The sequence below is a fragment of the Streptopelia decaocto genome (genome assembly GCF_964273445.1).
Source record: "Streptopelia decaocto genome assembly, chromosome: 3".
Taxonomy (NCBI): domain Eukaryota; kingdom Metazoa; phylum Chordata; class Aves; order Columbiformes; family Columbidae; genus Streptopelia; species Streptopelia decaocto.
This window is the reverse complement of record NC_138656.1, coordinates 20303361-20324473: the sequence shown is the minus strand read 5'-3', so window position 1 is coordinate 20324473 and position 21113 is coordinate 20303361. Positions and strand designations below refer to the sequence as shown.

At 43.5% G+C, this 21113-nt stretch overlaps 1 protein-coding gene across 1 annotated transcript; it reads right to left on the bottom strand.

The window, feature by feature from the left end:
* Positions 1 to 214: 214 nt before the first annotated feature.
* HHIPL2 (HHIP like 2) lies at positions 215 to 19309 on the bottom strand (the record flags this gene model as incomplete). The annotated part of the gene is made up of 9 exons (XM_082048120.1): positions 215 to 877; positions 1813 to 1895; positions 5395 to 5476; positions 7263 to 7408; positions 7788 to 7914; positions 10386 to 10717; positions 11075 to 11218; positions 12281 to 12933; positions 19250 to 19309. Coding segments are annotated over 9 exons (2001 nt in total), but the record flags the coding sequence as incomplete, so codon positions are not given.
* Positions 19310 to 21113: the final 1804 nt, after the last annotated feature.

Here is a 21113-nt window from a genome sequence, read left to right as displayed (position 1 = left end):
TCCCCATCTATCTTACAGGCTCCTTTTAAAGTACTGAAAGGCCACAATAAGGTCTCCCTGGAGCCTTCTCTTCTCCAGGCTGAACAGACCCAGCTCTCTCAGCCTGTCCTCATGAGAAAGATGCTCCAGTCCCCTCACCATCTGTGGAAAAGAACACTCAAGTTTTGTTAATGCCCCACTTGGATAAAAGATAAAAGTCCTGAAAGTTGGAGGCACTTGGATTTATTAGGCAGTCATACACAGCCAAATCTTACCAGTCAATGTCCATCAGAGACTCTCATAACTACCTGTGTCAGAGAAGGATGTCACAGCAGGATTTGCAAAGAAAGTTAATGTTAGGAGGCTGGTGCTGTTGAAGTCTAATAGAACATATATAGAGACTGCTAACTTTGGCATTAATGGAGACGCACCTGGGAGAGCTGGCATAACAAGTCAACTGATTCTCTTTTATTTGGTCGCTATCCAAAACGTTTCTTTCACCATCTTATTTTCTGGGACATAACTCAGCTTCGAAAGCCGCTTCTTAATCTACTGTCCCTCCTCCTTTTCTCCAGTTTTTCCTTAGCTGGTGCTGCTTTCTTTGGAAGAAGCTTCTTGGTTCTCGTTAGGTGGGAGCTCTTCTTTTTTTGCAAAGGTGGTGCTGGTGTAGTTCTAGAAACGTGTGCAACTTTCTGCTTTGGCTTGTGAGGTTTAGCCTCAGCTTTGATTTTCTGTCTCTTTTTACCAGATGGAGCTGGTTTCACTGTTGGTGCTTTTATTTTGGTGGATGGGGTCTTTTTAGCTTTCTTAGAAGAAACTGTTGGGATGGATGCAGTGGGAATAGACTTTTTCAGAGGCTTGGTTGTTGAAGGTTCATTAAGCAGCTCAAGGACAGTCTCTGAGGAAAGTAATTAACATAGTTCAGTATCTCTGCCTTAGGGCAAAAGGCTAATTCAGATATACGACTGATATAAACCCTTACTAGAGCTACAGTTAAGAAAAAAAAATCACTGACATTTCAAAGAAATACACACTATATCGGGGGTGTCCAACTCATTTTCACAGGGGGGCACATCAGCCTCGCAGTTGCCTTCAAAGGGCTGAATGGAATTTTAGGACTCTGTAAATGTAACTACTCCAACATTTATAGAGTCCTAAAATTCCATTCGGCCCCAGTGAAAATGATTTTGATACCCCTGCACTATATAAACATCTTGTCTTCCATCAAAAGAGATGTGTATTTCTTGGAAATAAAATTTGTTTAATTTTAGATATGATGAATGTATATTTAAGGAAGACAAGTCTAGACAATATGAGGAAACCTTGCACACTTCTTTGTCAGACTTAACAGTTTGAATTTTTCACATCACACTAGTACCTGGAAATCCCAGACAAACTCAACTTGCTAAACACTGTTTCTACTCAATAATAAGATTTAACCCCTTCCCTGGTTGCATGGGATGTGAAACAGAAAAAGGCCATGACAAAGATTGACTCCCCCAGATTTGCAGAGAAGGGATTGACTCAAGGAGCTTGTCCCAGAGCCAGGGACAGGAGCTCAGAACTTCCCAGACCAAATCCAATGCCTCAGTCAAATCCATCAGTTCCCTTACGATGCCCATTTACACTATTACTTGGCAACACTTAGAAGAAAAAAATCAGAGACTGAGATTAAGAAAAGGCAAGGCATCTGGTAGTTGACAGAAGCACACATATTAAATGTGATAACCTAACTTCAAGACTGCTCCTGCTCAGTGCTTTAGTTTTAGTCACATGCCTGTAAGATCATTATATGTTTTGCTTATCAGCAAAAATTAAAGCCTAACAACTTACTTGCACGTGGAACAAATGGTATCCGTTTACTGTTTGTTTTCACTGGAACAGGCTTGTATTTACACTTCCCTGGTGGAGCTCTCCTTGAAAAATAGAAAACCATATGAAGATATCTGAGAGACTGTTAGGGAAGTTTATTTATTCATTCCAGAGGCACACATCAATCCCCCCTTGTCATTTGCCTCTGCTGGAACAGGCGTGAAAGCACTTGGGGCACCTGGAGTGCAACGCGGGTAGAATTTAAGAGTCTAACTCAGGGTGCAGCTATAAAATCCCTGTCTGAATAGCAATGACAGCTGGAAAGCTGCAGCTGCTCTTCCATGATACCACCTTTCTGGTCAACTTTTTGCCACCAGGCAGCCTGGACTGCCTTTATCCAACACAGATAGCTGGTTTGTTTATGTGGGGGATGCTAGCCAGCTTGCACATCTCTGTAGCCCACCACTGAATCCAAGGGTGCTGCATCAGTGTCTTCAGCTACGCATCCTGCTGCTGGATGCACAGCACAATGCAGTTTTGAGAAGTGGACGCATTGGTTGGACTTCAGACTATTAATCACTTTGAGTTGTCCTCACCAATACTGGCTCCCACCTTGGAGTAGTCTCATTCACACACATGAATCTTGTCAGTGACAGGGCTTTCTCCTCACTCATGGTGCAGCACAAGGGTCTCTGTGCATGCAGAAAAATATTCTCACACAGCCCCACAAAAGTTGTCAGGACCTTCAAAGGTGCCGCTTCAAACACAACACGGTGCTGCAGCAAGAGGCATGAGAAAGGAAAGGACCGGGGAAGAGGGGATGAAGCAAAAGCTGCAAAGAAAATATATCTGTGTTCCTCTCCTGCTGTTCCCTGGCAACTTCTCACAGTACAAAAGCACCCCAAAAAAAGAGCACATTTTCCCCGAGGTAAAGCTGTCACGCATCAAGTGACAGGAAGAGGTTACAAAGAAGAGCGACAGACCTGTGTTTTCTGTTCCCTGAGGGAACTGCTGTAGGACAAATAAGAACTGGCTCTTGCAATTTGGCACACTTGACAGCACAGAGCAATGCAAAGCGTGACCTAAGGCATCACATTTTCTTGTGATTACCATTCTCCTTCAGCCATGGGCAACAGCCAAGCGCTTCCTCTGCACCATTCCAATTAATGAAAAAAAGGGTGACTAAAGCAGCGTTGTCGGCAGTGCTTTTGGTTTGGTTGTCTGTTTTCTCTCTCCAACTTTTAAAGCACCTTCTAACACCTCTTCCCTGCGGTCCTGCCTGAGGGGATTTGGTGCCAATCCAGGCAGAGGCACACCAGCCCCTCTGCTGTCCCTGAGAGCACTGCTGGAGCAGCCAGCTGAAGTGAGGACACAGGGCACTGCTGCCATCCATGTTCCTAGGAGGTTCCTACAGAAGTCTGAGTCACCCTTAGGTAGAGGGCAGTGGCCCTGCCAGTGTTTCAGGGCAGATGTCCGTGCAGCTTGCTGCCCTCAAAGTGTGGACAGGGAGTGCCTGGGCTGGCCAGACTGGGACTGCACCCATCATAGAATCATTTTGGTTGGAAGAGACCCTCAGGATCATTGAGGCCAACCATAACCTAACTCTGGCACTAAACCATGTCCCTGAGAACCTCATCTATAGGTCTTCTAAACACCTCCAGGCATGGTGACTCAACCACTTCCCTGAGCAGCCTGTTCCAGTGCCTGACAACCCCTTCCACGAATCAGTGTTTCCTAATCTCCAGTCTGAACTTCCCTGGTGCAACTTGAGGACATTTTATCTCATGCTATCAGTTGCTACTCAGGAGAAGAGACCAGCACCCTCCATGCTACAACCTCCTTTCAGGTAGTTGTAGACAGTGATAAGGTCTCCCCTCAGCCTCCTTTTCTCCAGGCTGAACAGCCCCAGTTCCCTCAGCCGCTTCTCATCAGACTTGTGCTCCAGACCCCTCACCAGCCTCATCATCCTCCTCTGCACTCTCTCTAGTATTTTAATGTCCTTCTTATGATGAGGGACCCAAAACTGAACACAGGGTTCAAGGTAGGGCCTCACCAGCACCATCAGAGGAACCAGTTATCCCAGCCACCATCCACAGCAGGATGGAAGTAGAGGAATCCTATAAATAGCACTAAATTGCAAAGGAGAATGCAAAAATCTCTGCTGGTGTTAGCATCAAGCCAGGGTACACAGCCCAGGATCTAGAGCAGTCAGTGCATTGCACACCCTGGACAAGCTTGCAAAGCAACAGACAAGGGCAAAGCTGAGCAGAGCAGCATCTGAGCCAAGATAAACAAGGGGAGCCAGAAAATACAAGAGTGAGCTCCAAAAAGCCAAGGGAATAAGTGCCTGCTCCTGCTCCAGAGCTGATGGATATGAAGCTCCAAAAGCACAGGGAAGAGCTGGCTTCTTCCCAGAAAGCCCTTCCGAACAGAGAAACCATCATGTTCCTGGCAGGGTCTCGCTGTCCCCCGTGCAGTCCTTGTGACACGGGGCATCGCTGCACAGCCGTTCCGGGGCGGGCAGCCCCTGGAAAGGCTCCCGCAGGCTGCTGGTGAGACAGAAAGCTGCATTTCTCCCTTGGCAGCGGGCAAGAGGATTTATCATCCCGATAGTCTGCCTGGTGCATTAAGGAGTGGCATAGGGACTGCAGGGCTTCTTTTGCGAAATAGAGCAAGCTCAAGTTCCCAATGGCTATACCAGGTCACAATTTTTTGGTTTTAGTTGAAAATGTTACATTTTCATCAGTTAATGCAGTTCAAAGGCTTCCTGGCAGACAATAAGCTGTTCAAGGCAGGAGCCTCAAATAGTTGCAGTAAGTAAAAGACTCAAGTTCCTGTTCCCATCACCTTGGTACAGAGCTTGAGTTAACTATCTTCAGCTTTGGATTTAACTTCCTAAGAAAACATAACTTGTTTTCTTCATTTTGCTAGTGTCCAAGATCTCGGCAACAGCACAGACACATATTTACTGTTTCTACTTTACAGGGTGATTTGAAACTCATTTAATGCTTTTTAGCAAGATCCAAAAGCTTGAGAGGGGAAAAAATTACATAAGCATGCTTATTATTGTAAAAACAGACTTTAGCAGGGATAACTGCTTAATAGGGAAAAAACATTTTGCTTGGAAAAAGCCACGTTCAGGCTCCAATTATTATTTGAATGCTGCGTGAACCACCAGGTTCCACTCTTTGCTAAGAAAACTAAACTGTGCACCGCGATTAATTTAATTATATGAAAGTGCATCGCACATATTTGATGTCATGACCCCGAATGATTTTGGCCTGTCATTTTAAAATACCACCGTGCCATATACTTCAGATATACAACCAAGGAGACATTTTGATCCTTACTGTCCCAGACATTTAAGGTATCTGAGCTCTACCTATTTCTTGATGCACAGATACAATGTGGAACTAATAAATACACTAAAACTGATTAAAGTTGCATCAGATGTACAGTGGGTGAACAAAACCCAAGGACTTGATATGGATGTCAGCAAGATTCTATATCAGTAGTAATTAGCATTCTTTCTACTGTGATAGCCAAAGAGTGTATGGTGATTATAGAAGAATTTGGCATGGAAAAACATCTTTAACTACTAACCTTGCAGGATCAATAAACTTGTAGAGTGATCCATGTGGTGCATAGGCACTGGGATAAGAAGTAGACATGAAATAGAGCTCACCTAAATGGAAGTGAAAAAAAAAATACAGTGTCAGATGCAAGTGCCCAAGCTGAATCCTAGTTCTCCATTTCCCTCTCTTTCCTGTGTCTTCTCTAATTCACACAGTCAGAAAAGAAAACCCCTTCAGTCACTTCCTCAGTCGTGTGTTATCTCCAAGGAGTGGGTTTGGTCTCACCCTGGATTGTGCAGGTGGACTCCCAAGTGACGTCCTGGGTGCAGCAAGGTTCCCCGCAGAGCCAGCAGCCCTCAATTGAGCACCAGGCCTGAGAAGAACCTTCATTACCTCATGTCAGGAGCCCTCCAAAAGGTTACTTTCCTCTGTATAAATATATATATTTTGTTTAAAACTTATTTGTACCAAAGAAGCAGCCAAAAGCTACAAATAGAGGGGAAAACTGCACAACAAATATTTAGCCATCTCATAGCTGTACAAAAAAAATCCAACAAGAGCTAAATTGGCTAGTCCATGGAAGTCAGAGGCTATATATTCCTGTACGGTTGCTGAGGAGAGCAACTACTCCTCATGCCTTCCCTTCAGCACCCACTAGAACAATATCCAGACAAATTATAGTAGCCTTCTTGCAAAGAAGGCAAAATTTCAAATCACATGACAACATCATCTTGGTTTCTAAAAGAACAAGCAGTAGAAGAGACATGTAACATCCACTCACTCCACGTGTTGTTAGAACAGTTAAAAATCATACATATTTCACAGCAAAGCCTGTGTCTCCCTACGCCTTTGACATAATATGCTAGCCAGATAACCTAGGATCTTTCCATTACAAGCGAATCTCTTTTCTGTGCCAGGAGAGGTTTAGGTTGGACATCAGGAAAAGGTTCTTCACCCAGAGGGTGCTGGAGCACTGGAACAGGCTCCCCAGGGAGGTGTCACGGCCCCAAGCCTGACAGTGTTCAAGAAGAGACTGGACAATACCCTCAGACACATGGTGTGAACTGTGGGGTTGTCATATGCAGGGACACAAGTTGGGCTCGATTATCCTTGTGGGTCCCTTCCAACTCAGGACATCCTATGATTCTATGATTCTGTTGAATCGCAAAGTATCACAACTCACTGAGGTACATATTGTGTTCTCAAAACTCTTGCAGCCACTTTATGTATTACATAGCTCTCTGTCAGGAGACTGTACAAAGGTGAACAAACTATGGATTGGTACTTTCACCTTGGTGAGAGATCTGGTCATCATGACCATAGCCATAACCCTATGCACTCAGATAATTCCACTAAATTTTAAAATAAGTGGGTTTCCTCATCCCCAAATAAAGCCTTGGTATATAATCCACAGTGTGAAGTGCTGTTGCTGTGAATGAGATTGAGGAATTTATACTAATGAAGTGGGAGAAATTCAGGTAAGCTCTATAAACTCCAGTGAGGACGAGCTGTTACAGTGAAAGACAAACTGCATTGATATAGTCTTTTCATTAATGAAACAGCATAAGCAAACAACAACAAAATGACAAGAAACGGCTGAAACAAACAGGAGTTCAAACTCCTCAGAGAATCTGGAGCATTCAGACTGTAAGTTCACACAAGGATCTGTCTCCTGAGCTCTACACCAAACTGATGATCTGCAACAGCCCCACAGGGCAGGACACCTCTCTGAACTACGTATCAATGCGACCTGCCACACTGAGATAGCCACAAACCTGTTTTGCAGCACCTACTCTCCAGTAACATGTGAGGAACAACATCATTTAACATATTTGCCCTGCAATACAGAACTGACAGCACGGTTACCAATAAAGGTATGACTAGCACGGTACTTACCTGCTTCATCCTCAGCAAATGAGATGATGAATTTGCTGTAAGAACTGATCATCCCAGGGAAAGCACAAGCTTTTCTGCTGCCAATGCAGATATCTTGCTTCCTCCACTTATTTGTCTTCTCATCTTCCTGTAAAGCCATAAGTCGACTAGATGAAAAATAAAACCTTGTGTTTTATTTTTCCATTGTCAAGATCAGTTCCTGTCAAAATTATGCTCTACTAAAAAAAAAAAACCAAAATTCAGTGAGGACCCTGACTGTTGACTGGCTTTAATGGTTGTCTTCTGGAAAAACAGACCTGAACAAAAGCAAATCTGTCCTAAGAACTCTATATTGGAAGAAGTTTAGATTCCAAGAAAAATGTTGTTATAATAGTCAAACAGAGCACTTGATCTAATACAGAAACTTAGCTGGGATTCTCATTTGCTCCAGCTCAAAATGTTTCAGGATGCTCTGATATGCTTATTTGCCCAGATAAGGCAAATGTGGTACAGAATGGACGCTACAGGGAAAACAATTAGTCTCACCCGTTCATGAAATCACCAAAAATATAAAGGCCATTCAAGTTGGGTGATTCACATCCTCTGTACACGTAACCTCCAGTGACTGACTTCCCCACGTTGCGGCCATATGCAAATATTGGAAGAACGTCATCTGTGAAATACAGAAGCATAAGAAGCAAGAAAATTTACATCCAGAAAACAGCAAAAAGTGATTGGCCAATGACACCGATGGCACAAAAATGTCTAGAAGGACCAGTACAGCTGAACAAACAGAATAGTTACATTTCAGTTGGAAGTCAGTAATTTAGGACAGAACAGACCCAGGGACTTTAAGGAGCTCTCTATGTAAAAGCAGAGACCTTTACACTCATGTATTAGCAACTGATGAATAGAGCAAAATATCCCAAGCGTTACTTTTGCCTCTCAGAGGTTAAAAAGGTCACTAGTTGCTTTTACCAGATTTTCAACCCTGAAGTGCTCCTTACCTACATATTAGGATTGACTGTTTACAAAAACTACATTAATTATGACTCTGAAAACCAGGCATGTTAGATCGGAGCCCTTCACTTCAGAGAAATTAGGGTCTCTTAAAGGTCATTGATTCTAGTTTGGCCAAGGAAATATCCACATATGCATTTTACAGGTTAGTTACATATTTGCTCAGTGTGTGCATATGTTAAACTTTACGTGTGTAATCCTGAACTGGTACATGAGGTGTAGGGGCAAAACACTCTCAGAGGAAAAAGGACCTTATATACTCCAAATATAGGAGTCTCAACACCTTTTAAATAGACATGCACGACAATATGGTTGGCAAAATAATATAATCCAACTACTACTTTTATGGCATTTTAGGGATGGTGAAATTACTTCAGTCCATTTTACCATCGCTCATCAAGGTTTAGTCACAATGAGCTTCAATAACACACAGGACCAAGATTCTTTGCATCAAGCAAGCAATGCAGAAAGGTATCAGCCTGCAGGAAGTACTAACAGGTTTGTGATTGCACCAGCCATTTTAGCAGGGATTGTGCCTACAAATTCCAGTATTTTTAGAGAAGGGAATAAGATCAAGCAATTCCAAGTTAACACCTTAATAGGTTTGCTAACATTCGCAGCACAGAACATGCATAAGTATGCTACCTCCATTTTATGTCACGAGGCTTATAAAATAAAGGCTTTGCCTCTAGCAGTGTTAAAATTGAAGTCATCCCTTTTTTGGGTTGAATATCAGATCCCACAAAATTTTAGTCTTGTCCTCACCTTTTTTTCCCCTGGATCAAGTAGCTTGTCTCTAATGACAAGGATAAAGACCACAAATGCAATTCATTAAAAAAAAATTAACAGCAAAATATATTTCAGGGTTTTTTTGGTCAATTGAGGAATGGGACATTAAAAAACAAGCAAACAACAAACAAACAAACCCCAAACAAACTTGAGGGCCACATCAATACCAGCATAGCAGAGGACAAATTTTGATAACACACACTCTAAACTTGCCCACTGCTACAAAGGTTTCAGAAAAAACTGCATGAGTTTGAGACCAGTTGCTTTCTTCCAACAGCATAAGGAACATTATAATAATACCCAGTTTTTCTACCATACTTTCAAAAGCGCTTTACGAACACCACCAATATCTACACTTTTTTTAAGGGAGCAAGTGGGTTTGTCCATCTGTTGTGGTTTAACCTGGCAGGCAGCCAAACACCACACACAGTCATCCACTCACCCTCCCCTCGTGGCTTATGATAAAGACAGTTCAAAAGAACAGAAAGGGAAAATAATTAATAATAACAACAACAATAACAAAAGAATATATAAAGCAAGTGATGCACAATGCTATTGCTCACCACGCGGTGGTCAAAGCTCAGCCCATCCCTAAGCAGTGGTTCCCCTGGGCTAGCTTGCCCCAATATATATACTGAGCATGATGTCATGTGGTGTGGAATATTCCTTTGGCCAGTGTGGGTCAGCTGTCCTGACTCAGCCCCCTCCCAGCTCCTTGCACACCTGGCACGGCATAAGAAGCTGAAAAGTCCTTCACTGCTTAAAAACAACTAAAACATCAATGTGTTATCAACATTATTCTTATTCTAAAAGCCAAAACACAGCACTACACCAGCTACTAGGAAGAAAATTAAGTCTATCCCAGCTGAAACCAGGACAGCATCCCACCCACAGCCAGACTCAGAGCACAGCTTTTGGGTGTTGTCCTGCAGCACTGTCCTTGCTACAACATGCTGCCTCTTCCACAGCACTTTTTTCAGGGCCTCAGCATCAGCCTGGCCCCATCTCCTTAGCCACAGCTGTGGCTCAGGGCTTCTCAAGAAAACACAATATTGCTTTTCTACTTGAACCAAGCCATCGCCTTCCTCACTTCACTGGGAAAATTTTGTCTGCAAAAAGTACAGGCTTTGACCCTGAACCCCTTGTCCAGTGCTGTATGTGACAGGGAATTCCCTGAATAAGCAGGGCATCATTTCATACCAACACTGCAGGGCTGGGGAGAAGGAATTTCTGCTCTTAAGAAGTAAACCATTTCCATTTAACACCAGAAAAATTCAGCTATAATCCAGTAAATACACATGTATAATCATCTTCTGTAAGAAACTTCTTCCTTACCCAAAGAAGAATTGTGGCAAAGCTTTGTGTCATAGCATTCAAATCCCTCCTTTGCTCTCCAGCCGTAGTTTCCTCCTTTAACGATGATGTCGATTTCTTCAAACCTGTTCTGCCCAACGTCCCCACAGAATATCCTCCCTCTTCCCTTTTTCGTGACAGGGTCCCCCCTGTCAACCGCACAGCGCCACATATTCCTGACCCCAAAAGCATAAACCTCAGGACGGGCCTGGGGATCAGGCACAAAGGGATTATCAGGAGGAATGCGATAAGGCTTTCCATCGGGGCTTTTTCCATCCACGTCAATCCTCAAGACTTTCCCCAATAAAGCACTCCTAAAGAGAACGACAGAAAAAGACAAATCCCAGCATGAGAGCCAACTGAAAATGAACGCTTCTCTCCCTCTTCTCCCTTTCCAAAGGAAAAATTTTCTGTCCAAAAGAGATAAACGAACCCCTGGTATGTCTTGCAACCTATTTAACTCACAGAAGGCTTCTCCCCCTCTCAACAAATTGGGTTCCCTCAGCTTTCAAAATGTTAAATTTAACTTTTTGAACGGCTGCATTGGACAGACTTGCAGATGCACAAGCACTTTTGGGAAACAGTCTTATTTTATTCTTCCACATTGTCTCATTTCCAAACCCTGTGTCTCGGTGGACAAGCTCAAGGTTTTCAACTGCTCTCCTACTTACTTGTTCTGAGCATTCCCAAATTTTCCAAAAGGGTCTCCAGCTTTCCCTCCATCCCCTGTGAACAGATACATGTAGCCATCCACACCAAAGAGCAGCTGCCCACCGTTATGATTTGCAGCTGGTTCTTCAAGCTCCAAAAGATTCCTAAAAAAAAAAAAAAAAAAGGAGAGATAGAGAAATAGTTCCAGATGTAGCTACTGGAAAGGACTGATCATTCAGGTGGGCTGCAGAAACATTGCACCATTTCTACAGAATAAAACAAGATGTCCAGCTGTACAGACCTGTCAGCTTTGTCAAATACAGTGCTGAGTTGCAACAGTGTTGAGCCTCCAGCAAGAGGCTGGTGGCCCGTCAGACAGCAAAGCTCCTTTCAGTGCGGCAGCCCATGAAGAAACATGGTTCCCAATTTTCTACAGGAGTGGAAAACACTGACCCAGGTTGTCTGGAGACATGGTTGATGCCCCATCCCTGGAGACATTCCAGGCCAGGCTGGGCGGGGCTCTGAGCAACCTGATCTGGTTGAAGATGTCCCTACTCATTGCAGGGGTTGGACTAGATGACCTCTGAAGGTTCCTTTCAACCCAAGCTATTCTATGATCTGAAAATGTGACTACAGGAACATAAAGTGTTCTTCTGCAGGGAACACTTGTTGCCCTTTAAGCTCCGATTGTGACAGGTGGGTTCTGCTTTCTTATATGAGAAGCAGCTGATGAACTTGAGGGCTTCAGAAGCATCTTACAGTGATTGTGAAACTCCAGAGAAAATAAGTCCATTCTTAACAATTTCCTCTCCATAACTGAGAATTAGCTTTTTTGCTTGGCAGGGAGACCTGACAGAGGCACACATCAGATCAAATGAACATATAGTACTGCAGTGAAGCATCCCTGTTCTACAGTACAAAACACTTTTAGAGCAGATGTTAATTCCACAACAGGCTTAAGGCTCTTATTGCTCTTTAGAAGGTAAGAGTACAAGATAGCAAGAGAAGACAACCTGGAAGCCTAGATCTTGGGTCCTCTTTTCAGTTTGGTTTCTAGTTTGCTGTGTGACCTTGAGCCGACCTGTCTCTGGTAGCTTCATAGCAGGCCAGTCACACACCTGAACCAGGGTGACTGGGAACGTGCCGGTTCTGCAAGGGCAAAGGACAGGGACAAAGAAAAATAATTTCTCATCATGGCATACAATAGCATTTGACATGAACTTTACCTTTCTGAGAGTGGATCGGCTTTGTTGACATCAGATGCCAAAACCTTCAGTTCACTGATCCTGATCTTCTCCACTCTGTTCTTACCCATGTATGAGTAATAGATATAAAATTTCCCGTTGTACTTGTACTTGGGGTGGAAAGCCATCCCCAGAAAGCCTCTCTCATCCCCTACCCACGGTGTAGCCAGCACTATACTTTTAATATCCAGAAAGGGCTCCTCCAGCCGGCTGCCGTCAGGTAGGTAGACCCAGATGACGCCCACCTGCTCAGCCACAAACATGCGGTGGGTTTGGTCATTAGCGTGCACCATGAGCACCGGGTTCCTCAGGCCGTTGGCGACCTCGGTCAGACAGAGCTGGAGGCAGCCTCTGCGGTCCTCCACCACCGAGCCCAGGTTGCGGTTGAGGACTGTGTTCTTCAGCACGTTGGGGAAGCAGTAGTCCTCGTCGTGCAGGTGAAGGAGGTTGCAAAAGCGCGTCTTGTTCGTCTCGCAGCATTCTTGGAGCTGCTTATCACTTGTCAGCAGGCTGATGGCAGAGCGGCAGTTGAAGTGAAACTCGGAGCAGTAGTCAAAACAAAGTCCTGGGAGGTTTCTCAGAGGTGTTCGAGGGTTTTCTGCGTCATAGAGATGTGCAGCATATGGAGAACATTCCTAGAAAGTGGAATAAACTCAATATCTGTCTGTGTACACACATCCAGGAGAGGCTAAGACACTTAATTGAAGCAAGCCGGTTAATCAAATGAGAAATTAGTAAAGGCAGAGAACATAATGAGACATCTTTGAAGTGGAGTAGTAGAAAGTCACTCAGAATACGGCCAAAGAGGATTTAGAAGTCAGTAGTAGTTTTCTTTACTAAAGCACAATCAGCTGCACCTAAATTATTGCCAACAGAAGCACATCTATGGAGGCTGTGGATTCTTCACTACAGGGGTTTTAAGGAAGTGGCAGGCAATTTCTTCTTGCAATTTAGTTTTACCTTTGCTTTTTTTTTCTTCCTCTTCATTTCCCCTGCTAGATTGTACACTAGCATGGATGGGACTCACTTTTCACCAAAAGAAAAAATGAGGGAGCATCAGATAAAGCTAGCAGGAGCAGATTAAAAAAACAAACGAGGTGAAATTCTGCCAGAAGAAACTATAGGTGCTAAAGATGTACATTGGTTAAATGTACAGGCTGAGGTACTCTTTGGTCTGATGCTGTACAACTTCGATCATGTTCTTGCATGCGTAGTATCCCTGAAGCAGATTATAGTTGAGATTTAAAACTGTTTCAAATAAGTATCATCTTATGCAACTCATAGAGCAACCATTGACTCTCTATGTGATCTTCAGGAAAAAAAAAATCTTCAAGCAACATTTTCAAGTGTTTTGCATGTAAAATTTCATCACTTCAAATATAATGAAGTTTTTAGCAGTGCAAAATCTTGGTTAAACAATGAAAATCAGGCAGTGTGTTTGAATTTCTACCTAAATTTAAATTCTTCATCTTGCAAAAATCCTGGGCCAGGACTTCTGTAAAATATTTCCATTAAAATCCCACCTCTATTTTAATCATCACAAAATTGCAGAAGTTAAAACAGAAGCTAAATTCTGCAGAAATACGGCTTTACTGCTTTTCACACCAGCAGCCTGAAACAGTCTATCCATAGTTTTTATTGGGAAGGGGTTTTATTGTGGGAAGCTGAGTGCATCGGCAGTCAAAGAATGACAAACTACTACATTAGTATTTTTTCTGCCTTATTAAACATGTTTGCTTCATTAAACGAAATTCACTAAACAAACCTGAGGCAGCTATACAAGTGTTGACTTCTTGTTGTTGTTGCCAGTAGCAGCCTTTGCAGGATATTTAATGGGAAGGCTACAGACCCTCATTCCAAACTTAGCACAGCAAACTCTTTCCTTCACTCACAGAAGAACCCGAGGGCTTTTGGCCATACTAAGATCTTTCAGGTATTAATAGCAAAGTGTTTTCAACTCTTGGATGGTGTAGTAAGTTTCTCACTTTTCATTGCTGCCGTTTGATTATGAAGCTGCATAGAACAAAGTGGTTTCTGTTGCTTTCACCTCACACCTGTAAGGAACCTCTCTCCTCTTCCCAGGTCAGAAGTCCCCCAGGATGTCCTTGCAGCCTGAGCCCAGCCCCAGATGGAAAAACAACTCCATTTTTCCCATGTTTAAGGCCTTCCCAGAAGAAGGAAGGTGGCCACCAGGCCAAGTGCCATCCCCAAAAGCCAAAGCTTTACTATTTTCCCTGCTGGAAGGAGAGCAGCTTTGCTGCAGGCATTCAATAACACTTATGAAGTCCATTAACCATCACTCACCTCCTCCACTTTTGCCAGTATACATTTGCACACCCCCAAATATGTTGAGTTTCTAGTTCTAACACAGTTTTCACAAAATACGGTGCTGATCTCAAGTGACCAGGAGACCAGAAAAGGTGACAGCCTGATGAAGTGTCACCAAGGCAAGGTATGGGAGAGCAGAGGCCAACCTGTGTCACATTTCAAGTCCTGGGAAGTTCCCCCATTCCCGCCGAGGTTTGGCTGCCGCTGGCTCACTGCTCCCTTGTGTACAAGTCACTCGCAGTCTAAAGCTCCTCTCAGTCTCTTCTGAAGTAATTATTAACGTCTTTGAAATATTTTAAATTTCTCACAGTAAGTTTAGAACAGAGTCCAGCTCCCAGACCAGCAATCTGAGAAAAGAGAAGAGAAGACCAGCCGCTTCTGAAACAAGACATATTCTCACTGCCTCCGAGCTCCATCAACTGTTCTGCCAACAGTCTGCAGTATAAGGGTCTTAATTATCCTAAGTGCAGCCCCTGAGCAGCTCCCATGCTTTTCCAGCCCTCGGGCTTCCCACCCAGCATTTGCCCAGAAAACAAGACCTGCAGGACACAGATCCAGCCAGACGCACAAGATGGAGGCCATTCCTCAGCATCCACATAAGCCCCCAAGATGCGGCCTTGCAGTTACTTTTGGTTGTCCCCTTTCATTTTACTCAGCTGTGCATGAAACACAACCATTAATCCCACTACTTTTAGAATGGAAGGAGCAGAAGCTGCTAAAATCAAGTCGATACTTCTTTGCTGTTTTGTAATAGTTTCTCTGCAAAAAGAGTGCGCAACCAGCAATCAAGTCAGGCCTCAGATTCAAACTGGATTAGAAAGTGTGTTGCTTTCCCTGCACTAGCTCCTATCCCATGCTAATATCACGGCTTTCAATCAGCTTGAACAAGGTTCAATTGGCCTATTTTTAAGCCTCTCCTGTAACAGCTTTCTGAGAAACATCTTCTCAGCCAGTAGCCAAACAGCTGTTCTAGCACTCCTAGCAAGGTTTGCAGCCAGGGAATTTTTATAGCCACGTAATTTGCACATAACCTCCTTAAGAACATTAAAGGCAGGTTTCATAGTTCTGTATTCAGTTTTTAAGCTAAATCCTAGTATGGCTTAGCTGAAGGTCAAACTCTAAAGCTACAAGTGTAGCTAGCAAACAGACCCACACCTTGCCAGGAGCAAACTGCAGCAGCTCTACCAGCAGAGCTGGATTGCTTTAGATGATGCCTCTAGCCTGTTAGTTTTCAAGAGAAACATCTGGTTTTAAGCAGATGGCAAGAAATCCATGATCCAGAAGACATCCCCATCTAATCGTCTTCTCTCTGTTAAGAAACACAGAGCTGCACTGCCAAGGTAAGGTGCACTCCATGGCATCTACCTGGGCTCTGCGGGACCAGCAAGGCTGCTGGAGTCACCAAAACCAGCTGCTTATGTATAACCCTCAGCACAACACTCATTGCCACACCAGGAAAGCTTGCCCATTTTTTACTGTCTGCTGGTTTTGGCACTGGGGGAACTTCTGACTCAATGAACTGCTTTGTTACAACACATCACTACTGTTCTCATCTCCCACAAAGACATGAAATAATGCTTTTTTTCACTAAATTAGAGCAGCTACTAACAATTCAGGTTTATCATTACACACCTACGCCTCTCTCTTGAAATTTGTTTTGTCTAAAAGACAAAAGCTAATAATATTATTTTGTCTAGCATTCCTTCTGAGTCTTATCTTTGCATTCCAAGTTCCATACAAATAATATCAATAAAAGCACTTGTTACTGGCAGCAGTTTATCTGAAGTCCTGCCATACGCAGCAGAAAATAGCACTTTGCGCAGTTACATCCTGATCACGTATATGCATCTGTCTTTTTGTATTTGATGTGGCACGAAGTACAGGTCAATGTTTCACAGGTAGTGACTACAAATGATCAGGATACTGTGGAGGTGGTAGAATGGAGATGTCATCATTTTCTATCCCTTCCACATGAGACCATCAGTAACCATATGATCGTGCAAAGCAACATCACTAAAGCAAAACCCCTCGGTAGATCTTTGCTCCTCCTCTAATCCAACAGCCAAATAATATTTGCCAGAGAACCCAACTTTATTTCCATGGTTGTCACCAACTTGAACAGGAACACCACCACATATAACACAATCACAAGCTGCTCCCCAAAGATTTAACAGTAACCTTATTCTAGAAAGATGTGAAAACAGTAAGAACTTATTAGTTTGAAAATATACAAGAAAATATATAGGGTAGGTTTGGGGTTTTTTGCTGTAACATACACTTCCAACAAATGCAAAATTAAATATACCCTGCAGAATGAGCAAAGAGACATTAGGCACAGTTTTATAGTCTTTTTTCCTACCTGCAACATGTAGAGAAATCTACATAACACCAAGATTGATTGTTCTTTTTGGACCTGTAACACCTTTTTCTGGTTTATCGACTGTAAAATAACAACCAACCCTGATGCTGCTCTTTTCAGCCCTAGTGCCCCTCCCCCCCTCAAGGAGACGCCAGAATCCTGTCAGCATCCAAAAAGTGTGGAAGCATTTTGGCATACAGATAATATTTCAGTGCTAAGGAAATATTAATTAAAAGAGTTGTATATGTTCTTAGTAAGAGTGTGTGTGTCTTTTGGCTGCTCTGTGTTTTGGCATGCAGTGACTCCAGCTTTGCATGACTAAGAGTTACTAAAATGGCAGGTTGGTTTTTCCCTCACATTACAAGGGGGAGAAGCTCAGGAAGAGCGGTTCCTTTGGCCTTTTCCCACTGCACAGTGTGCAGCCAGCACTGCTGGAAAGGCACTGACTGAAGCCTCAGGACCTTGCAGCAGCTCTGTGAAACCCCTGCCTATTAAATTGTGTTCAACAACCACACCATTTGGAGCACCTAATAATTCCTATATCTTTTCATAGAATCATAGAATCATTCCAGTTGGAAGACACCCTCAGGATCATCGAGTCCAACCATAACCTAACTCCAGCACTAAACCATGTCCTTAAGAACCTCATCTATACACCTTTTAAACACCTCCAGGGATGGTGACTCAACCATTTCCCTGGGCAGCCTGTTCCAATGCCTGACAACCCTTTCTGTGAATATTTTTTTCCTAATATCCAACCTGAACCTTCCCTGGCACAACTTGAGGCCATCTCCTCTCATCCTATCACTTGCTACTTGGGAGAAGAGACCAACCCCCTTCATGCTACAACCTCCTTTCAGGTAGTTGCAGAGAGCAATTAAGTCTCCCCCTCAGCCTCCTTTCCTCCAGGCTGAACAGCCCCAAATTTGATCTCATAGAATTTGTAACCCAACGCCTAGTAGCTGCAAGCAGAAAACAAATATGGATCTGTAACTCTCCTCTTCATTATGAGAAAACTAGCAGAGCAGCAGGATTCCCATCATCACCCAATGTGGGCAATGCTTTCATTAATCATTATTGCTCATAAATGTCACTATATATTGCCAAATACCACAGAGCACTTTGCAAAATGCATAGTGAGGATCAGGTATCATTACTCCATCAGCCCACTTTTCCCCTGCTACCACATCTCTTTTCACAGCAACACAGATATAAATGGCTATCAGAGCCATAAATGACTCCTCAGTCAGCCCAAAGAATAAGATTCAGATGCGATTTTTCTGCCCTACCTGACACAGTATATCTTTGATATACGTTCCACACAGTTTATGCCCCCGGGAATCAATATAATCCATGATATCCCAGTATTTTGCTGCAATGCTGTTGTCTTTCTCCTGGTCACAGCAGCCAAAATTTTCATAGGCAGAGCAGAACTCCAAGTGAAAAGGGGGCTGGAAAGGCGGCCCGTAATCCAGGCACTGAGGGTGCCCCAGCAAACTGCCCATCAGGCATGACAAGGAGAGGCAAAGAAAGGCACGTGGGCAAAAAAAGAAAACCCAAGAGCTGCTGCTGCTCCTTCCAGTGCACGACCAAACAGCCACTTCCTTCAGCGTAGGTTTCCCGAGGTCAGATGTATAGAAATCCCCAACTACTTCATAGTACGGTTCATTCATCCTCTCTGCTTTACTAATTGCCAGCCTACAGAGCTCAGCATTTGCTCAGGTTTGCTTACATTCTCTCTCCCTTTTTCTCTGTGGAGTTTACTACTTGGCAGGAGAGAAACCCTCCAGGCTGCCTCTCCGGTATTTCACACGTCACATAGCTGAACCCTCCCTCTGGACATTCCTCATGTCCCTAGAAGCACTCATAAACCTAATCCCTACGTCTTGGTTTAAATTGGCTGAAAAATCCTTCACTGAGAAATGCAAACAGCAGATAAAAACACTAAATGTGATGCCTATGTACAGAACCTGATTACCTCTCCCCATTTACAAAACACCCAAGATGAGTAATTGCTAACTATCTTTTTACTCAAGTCTTAAAATGCACCAAACTAGGGTCTGGTTTTATAAACACTGAATGGGTGTCATAAAACACAACCTAATTAAGGCAGCAGTTAACCATAGGTACAAGTAATTTCAGGAAAAAAAGCTTTACAGACATATTGCTGTTACCCACAAATCCAGGTATAAATTCAGGGTTAAAATGAGAAGAAATTCAGAAAGAGCAAAAGAGAAAACACACATTTAAGGCACCAAACCAACCTGATGTCGACCGATATTCTGTGGCAACCTAGTGCTTAAGCTAACTGATTTCAGTAGGTTTTATCTCAGCTGACATAGAACACATTTAAAGATGCATGAGATTGTTTTTTTGCCCACTTTTCCCTCTAGTGAAGACTGTGTGAGCAATCCCGCCAGCCAGTCAGTGAAGTACAGCATCAGCTGCTCGTGCAGACATCCCGTGTTTGCACACACTGCACTCAGCCTGCCCTTCTCAGCAACACTTCCCTCACTCCGCTCTTCCATAAGCAAACCAGGAGTGCTTTGATCACGACCAAGCTCGTTTCCTACCAGAAGCAAATATTTTCCTCTGGTGTACACATAACTACTTGTAAGAAGGCAGCAAACTCATGCACACCCAGAGCTTATCACCACTGTGCTGTGTGCATCACGAGGCATGAGCCAGAGAACAGCAGCGTGCCAAGAGCCTACGTGATCCAACTAAGAGGAGCAAGTTGCCTTTCCCTTGCAGCCACAGGAGTGATCAGCCAGTGTGATGCTGTTAGGAAGAAAGCCAAGCAATTAAAAAAAAAAAAAAAGGCAATTAGCTCTTTCTCCTCCCCGCAGATCCTAGGAGATTACAGCAAATGCACAGATTACCCTTTGTGCTGTCTCTAACAGCTTCCTACTTACTGCTTTCCCTCCATGGGACACAGGCAGAAAGTGGAGAAAGGGAAGCTGAAGGAAGAATCTCATATACAGGGACTACTCTGTTCATCCAAAACTCTTTGCCCTCTCCCCACACGTCACCATTTACTCCCAGGGTCTACCCACATGTGGCTCAGGAGAAAGTCAAAGCTCCCAGTTCTACCTTCCCAATACAATAACCAGCGTGATATGACAGCTGAGAATGCTATGTCAAAGTCTTTATTGGGAAACGACTGTTTTAAAAAACTTTTGGGTTTTTAACCGTCCTGTTTTGCTGCGACAAACCCATAGCACCTTGACAGTCCAAGAGCCTGCCAACAATACAATCTCTGCTTAGACTTCAGTGAACTGGAAACACACCAATCACAAGATCCAGCACTGTCACAAGATAAAGCATTTTAAATCCAAGTATTTAAATCTGCTGAAGTATCAGCTTATTCCAGTTATTGCTCTCATACATTGAAGCCAATTACTGAAATTAAGGTGCTACTTTGGTGTCCCAATTGCCATATTTTGAAATTACAATGAACAGTAAGGATAATAAGTGAGTTTATTCACATACTCCTCCATTTTTAACTACAGCTTACAAGTTTGCTATGCTTTTTAATCCCCTTTGCATTACTGAGCAATTTGGGGTAACTAACATTATCCACTGTCTCCCTTTCCTAGAGACATGCCAGTTGCAAGAAACCCAGAACATTTACCTGTCTGGAGAAGTGCACTTCCCAGTTCCTGGATACGTCAGAGCAGGTGGCAAGAACACACTTCGCTGCTCTCTGGTGAGGGCAGAAAAGCCAGAACAGCTTCACTCACATTTGGCAAGGAGAAAACACATCATGTCCCACAGAGCTTGCTGCTTACATTACCCACAAGGACTCCTTACAGTGCAGAAGCCCTTTTCCTTTGGCCAACATACCACCTCCAGCCATTCTTTAAATGGAACAAGACAAGTCTTAGCAGAACTTTCCGTTTACCACTGCAGAGAAGAACACTGACTACAGAAAGCCCTAAGGAACTGTAAATTGAAACCAGTAAAAGGTACACCAGTTCTCCAGGGGCAGCTCCTATTGTAACACACGCACCTGTTGAGTGCTGACAATGTGCTCACACTGCTCTGAAAATGCTGCCCAAGTTTCCTGTGTGAGCCAGCTGCTCAGAACGCAGAGAACGTGGTGGGGAAGTGGAAGGGGAGCAAACA